Source organism: Poecile atricapillus, chromosome 10 (genome assembly GCF_030490865.1).
Source record: "Poecile atricapillus isolate bPoeAtr1 chromosome 10, bPoeAtr1.hap1, whole genome shotgun sequence".
Classification (NCBI taxonomy): Eukaryota; Metazoa; Chordata; class Aves; order Passeriformes; family Paridae; genus Poecile; species Poecile atricapillus.
Window position 1 is genome coordinate 12,460,036 of NC_081258.1, and position 6,205 is coordinate 12,466,240.

Here is a 6,205-nt window from a genome sequence, read left to right on the forward strand (position 1 = left end):
GCCCCGTCATTTCTCCTTAACCAAAATACCAGAGCATTTGGAAGTTAGCCAGCGTCCTAGAGTTTAGTAGAACTAGTCACAACATGATCTTGCAAGCATAGTAACTTTATTTCCCACTAAAATGGCTGGAGTTCTGTCTATCAGACTGCGCTCAGTTTTGATTACTGAGTTTTCACACTTTAATGAAAGCAAACTGACCTTTATTTTGTCTTTTTTCTTGTCATATTTCCATGTGCAGCCGCAGCTGTGTTAACTTCTTTCAGAAGTTGTTTTAAATTAAATTATTCTAAGATTTACTTTAAATAGCCGGTATGCTCAAGTAGACATTAGAAGTTGGTAGGAGAGCCAGAAATAGAATCCTGGTCTGACTCTTTGCTGCAGATTTACCCAGCCAACCACCTCTCTCACTTGGCTGAAAAAGTTTTGTGCTGTTCTCATATGTAGACACTCCACTTTTTAAGATAATGTTCTTGTTGAAATGCAGAACACATTAACCACAAAGGGAACTCTGCTTTACACTTCAGAGTGCTTTTAAAACATTTTTGATGAATGCCCTTATTGTGAATATTCAAAACAATTAACTACTTGTCATTTCTATTATGCTGTCATTACCTGCTCTGTGTCCCATTAAGATTTGCAGATGGCTTTTGCCCAGACAGATGTTTCCCAAAACACTCAAGAAACTTCCAGTGTGGTGACAGAAACACTACTGACATAAGCATAGATTTCATCAGGCATCTGCCATTCTCCCTGTCTGCAAATAAAATGCAGCTTACACATTAATAAATTAATCACAAATCCCATCAAAACAAGCTTCAAATACTTTGTTGATGTAGCTTTGTAGTTAACACATTGAAATGTTTGTTCAGATCAAAACTGGAATTATTACAGAGGCTGTTCCAGTGAACTCCTTGCCTTTCTTAAAAGGTAGGACAGTGCATTGGCTTCTCAATAGCATGTAGGGCAGTGCATAGGCTTCAAAGGAAAGTTTAAGATAAACCAGGATGATTTAGTTGTCCTTTCACTGACATATATTTTATTGCTGAAGGTTCAAACTCAAAGCAACAGCCTCACTTGGCCTGTTGATTCTGGATTGTTGCATTGGTCTCTGAAGTTCTGCAAGTGCCAGTGCTACATGCACTGCTGCAATTACCTCAAGCACCTGGGTTCCAGTTACTCTTAGAGCCTTCCTGAAGGCCATGTACTAAAGAAAAACTTTAAGTTGTTTCAATTCTTTTTTGTTTGTGTTTTGCTTGTTTATAAAATAGAAATTTTTATCCAGTTGTAGTTACTGAAAACATGTATATTGCTACTCCAGCCTTAGTATTACGGATTTAGCGAGCTCTTAGGTTTTTTTCCAGGAAGAGCAAAAACCTCTGGTATTGTAAACTGTCTTAGTACATGTGTTGTGTTTGATTTACAGAAGAGCTCTTAAAGTGATTTGTAGTATTAACTATAACTACTGCTGTGCATGTTTGGGTTACAGAATGGAGATGGCACCATCGACTTCAGGGAGTATGTAATTGGTTTGTCTATTCTTTGTAACCCGGCCAACACAGAGGAGACTATTCGGATGGCATTTAAGGTAAGTTCAATTTAGTGTAAATCTACAAACCTGACAAATCAAGACTGACTGTAAGTCTGTTAGCTTTCAAATCATAAGTTTATAGCTTCAATCTGTTATGCAAATGTGAGTAATTCTCTTAAACCAATTGACATTTAGAGTGTGAAAGGGAGGGGAAGAATTGCAGGCATCATAGAGAAGGGTTTCAAAAGCCATCTGAAGGCACTAATGAATATGTAACTTGGCAGGCTAACTCCAAAAATGATTCAGCAGCACTTGTAGTTTTTTTGCCTGAGGTTTTTTTTTTTCTACTGTGATTCTTCAGTGTTACAATAGATGGAGTAATATCCTTTTGTGGGTCAAACCTCACTAGAGCCATTGTTCTTAACAAAGAGGAGGGGGAAAAGAAATCAAGGACTGGCATATTCAAAACTGGGCTGCATCTAAGAACTGCTGGCTTGTCCTGTGGTGCCCTGATAGTACAAGCAGTCAAGGAGCAGTAGCTCCTTTCACATCTCAGATACATGCAGGCAATACCTGACCAATGCTGTGAATCCTTAGCTCTTTTTTTAGTGGCTCTTTGACACAGATCCAGTTGTTTTACCCATTAATCTGGTCTTATGAACTCTACTGAGCAAAATACTGAGATACTGCTCACATTCATTGTAAACTGGGTGCTTCCTAGTACTCATGCATACTTGGGAAGTACCAGAGGTTTTGTGGCAATCCATTATAGCCACTGGCTTCTTTCCAGATAAGCACTAGAGTTGTTCAAGGTGATTTGTTCATTTTTAGGGATATTTAATCAGTACAGACTGCTATGAAGAAGCAAGCCTAGCAGCTGTTGTTGCTGTTCCATTGTGATGTTTCCTAGACTATACTCTTCAGTATCTTAACAAGTGTGCTGATTATAAAATCAGTAATTTGTTTTACTTTCCAGTCTCAGCACAAAACAGCTGGTTCAGCTGGTAAAAGCCTGTGTAAAATGGAACTTGGGTTCCTTTTGCTGCTTGTTTTCTGTGCCACTAAATGTCTTTTCCTTCACAGTGGCAAAGTTTGCGTGTAGCAAATATTTAAGAATGACAGCCCTCCATCCCTTGTATTTCTCCAGGGGTGATTCATAGCAGATGGTTACTGTAACTGCACTGGGAAGGATGGGATGCTCAGTGTACATCAACTGCCTGCATTCCAGGAACCAAAATTCCTGTTAATTACAATTAAATCCTTAGTGAGTGATCAGTCACATACACGAAAATTTATATATGTCAGAGAATAAACTATGATAGCAAGTTTAAGCTGATAGCAGGTGTGCCTAATGAAAATGGAGGCTAAAACCTAAGATGTTCCAGTATAGACTGGCTGAATCCAGTAGACTCTTAGCATAGCTCATGGTGACAGTAAATCTACATCTTTGTTTATGTTTTATCAGTTTTGTATTATTTTTATCACTGAACCAAGGTTGAACTGTGAGGTTGGTTTGTTTTGGCAGAATGTTCTGTTTCCAGCTATGGCATGGACATTGCTCTGCAAAGTGTCAGCTTAGTCCTGTTCCAGGCTCTTCAAATCCCAGGCATTGTTCACAGAGCTCCTGAATGCTAGAAAACAACGATGAGTGGCTGATGTGCACAGAGGGTTCATAGGTAAAGTATTTCTACACATTCTGTCTCTTCCAGCTCTTTGACATGGATGAAGATGGCACTATAACAGAAGATGAGTTTGCTTCTATCATTCAGTCAGCACTGGGGCTGCCTGAGCTTGATGTTTCTGTGCTCTTCAAAGAAATAGATGCAGATGAAACTGGGAAGCTCTCCTATGGTAAGTTATGTCCTTTTGTTAGAAAGAATACTCTTACAGTCATATTGACAGGGAGTTTCCTTTTTTAATTCCCTCAAATTCCCTGATGGTTCTCATACCTTGTTTCTGGGGAGAGCTTTTGAAGCACAAACTTAGATACTTTGTGTGATATTCTTGGGATTTTTTAGAAGGAACTAACTGGAGATCAGCTTCAGTGAAAGAAGCAGGCAGTGAAATTTTCTTTGATTCTGTTGCTGCACTGTAGCATCTGTGTTTTTGAATGTTTTGCAGAGGAGTTCAAGAACTTTGCTCTCAAGCATCCAGAATATGCCACGTTGTTTACTACGTACTTAGATCTACAGAGACACCAGCTAGGTATGTTTGAGGAGCATGACACTGAGCCACCCAAAGGCAAACACAGCCCAGTTAGGAGCACAGCCCCAGTCTCAGAAACACCACTTGCAAGAAATAAAGTCTGTCCTGAAGGCAATGAAGAAGATAGCTCAAGTACCTCTGACAAAAAGGATGACTGAGAAGAGTTAAATAATTCACCTCTTGAATTCTACAGGATATTTTCCGCATCTATTCATAAGCACAACTGATGTAGAGATGGAAGTTATAATTTAAAAAAAAGGTTCTTTTTGTTTTTTTACTTTCATAACAGGAGGAGTTATTCCTGTTTGATTGTAAGGGAAAAACCACTGTTCAATTCTTAATGTCAGTATCACAGTACTGGGAATGTTGTTCAGTGTCTCCCAAGTTCATGTTTCCAGAAAAGTAACAGGTGTGCTGAGGGTACAAGGCTCCAGCACTGCAGTGACCTCTCAGAATGCAGACTGAGGAGTCCACTTGTCTAAAAAGTGGAATTTTTGGTGCTGCTCAATTTCTCTGTATCCCCAACATTACTTAAGAGAAAAAAATTATGCTAGCATGTTTTCATTTGCAATATCATTTAGCCATTCTCAAATTTCTGAGATATGCAGAAATAAGTTACAGGAAGCTGAGAGTTGAAGATTGTGTTTTTTTGCTATCTTTAGATTGCCCTTAACTACTTATGAACCAGAAAGCCTAAGCTTCTGAACAAGACATGCTGGTTCACTGGGGTTAACAGAAACCACTTTAGGTCTAAAGGCTGGTGACAGGTGGAAATGGCTGCACTTCTAACAACAAATTACTAATTGGAATGCCAAGATAGCAGCTTACAGTCTAGAGGAAAATGCAGACAGTAAGACCTAAGAAGTAATGAACTATTTCAAAATAAATACCATGTTGTTTACAGTAACAACTGTTCAGGATCACATTGGGAGGAACATTTCAAACTTCAGCATATTTTTTTATTCTCGCAGTTATCAACAGAGGAATGTGACCTTGCTCTGCAAAGCTTGAAAGGCAAATATGCTGTCAAACCATAGTTCTAGTACTTGGTATCTACTCTAAAGCTGTCTCCTAGAAACCATGTTTGCATTACTGTGCCATTACTCAGTGTTCTTGGGGTTTGGTTCAAAACCAAGCTCTTTCTAGTCAATGATTTGAATATGTTTTGCCTTGGTCCTCTCTAGTGCACGGGAAATTGGGCCTTTATCTTTTTCCTTCATCTGAATGCACTTTATCCAGTATTTAAAATATATAGCTATTTAGGCAAATACTTCTCAATAAAAACTTGGAAGGGATGAAATGAGAAGATATTTTCAAAAGAAAACTCGAGCTAAGCCTAGACTGTCTACTACAATAATAACCAACTTTCAGCAGGTTTTCATATATGAAATGGTAACCTCTAACTCTAAGTTACTGCTTGCAGTCTGGCCACAAGCTCATTGTGATGTTGTACTTTCTCTGTTTATAATTGTGCCTCTCCTGATGTTTCATGTGCTTAAAATAAATCTATATTTTTTAAAAGACTTTACTTGAATGGCTGAGTCTTTTTAGTACGGTGGGAAGGGTACTTTGTCTACCTTAAGGGGCTGGGGGCGAGCTTCCAGAAAATCGTGCTTAAGATGTCTTACCTTGGTAAACTCAGTGCAGTCTGAAGTTGTCATTTTCAGTTTTTTGTATGATGGCACTTTGCTTTATGTAGGGCTGGAAGAGTAGGACAGGACCAATGCTCTTCCAAAGAGTTATTTCTGGTGACTGCCTCATCAAGAGGGATGACGATACAAAGGTCTGCAATTCCGTGGAGAGAGACCTCCATTTTTTGATGGAAAATAAGGCATCGCCCTTTAGATGTAAAATGAGTGGCCTTAACCACAGTTGAGATGTAACAATCACAGCTTTGAGTATTGTGAACATTAGAGTATTTTCTTTCAATTAGAAAAGGAGAAACGGGAATACAGTTAATTGGAACATGTGTTAATGCTCTTACCTAGCACATTAACCAGTCACAGCATTTCAACCAGTGGTAATCTCTTCAAAGTTGACTTCTATTCCAACCAGTAAGAAGAAGATGGGTAAGCAGGGATGACACAGGAAAGCACTTCAAGGTCTCAGGATGCAAAGGCTGCCTTGCACACACTCCTGCTGAATCCAGCCACATTCAGCACCAGGAGCTGTGCTGTCCAATGGCACAGCATCTTTAGTGATTTCATAAAAATCTGCAAGTCACACAAGTCCTTTGCAGTTAAAGACAATAATATTATATATATATAAATCTACCTATCCCTGTAGTTAGAGTAAAGGCCACAAATGGGTGTGGTATGTAGCAGTGATTCAACCATGCTCTGAAGAGAAATTAGCTAAACACTAGAGACACTAACTCAATATACACACATCTGCTGGATGTGCGGGAAGGGAATACATTAATTTCTAGCCATCATCGTGCCTCAGGGAGCTTTTAAAAAGACCAAACTAAAA

At 38.9% G+C, this 6,205-nt stretch overlaps 1 protein-coding gene across 5 annotated transcripts in view; it reads left to right on the forward strand.

The window, feature by feature from the left end:
* Window positions 1-5,256, forward strand: part of LPCAT2 (lysophosphatidylcholine acyltransferase 2) — a 29,982-nt gene extending 24,726 nt beyond the window's left edge. For all 5 annotated transcript variants that reach the window (XM_058846157.1, XM_058846158.1, XM_058846161.1 and 2 more), the window contains 3 exons: window positions 1,487-1,585; window positions 3,238-3,379; window positions 3,650-5,256. In XM_058846157.1, the coding sequence (XP_058702140.1) occupies window positions 1,487-1,585; window positions 3,238-3,379; window positions 3,650-3,891 (483 nt within the window). In that variant the 3' untranslated portion in view covers window positions 3,892-5,256. The remainder of the gene's footprint in view (window positions 1-1,486; window positions 1,586-3,237; window positions 3,380-3,649) is intronic.
* The last annotated feature ends 949 nt before the right edge of the window (window positions 5,257-6,205 follow it).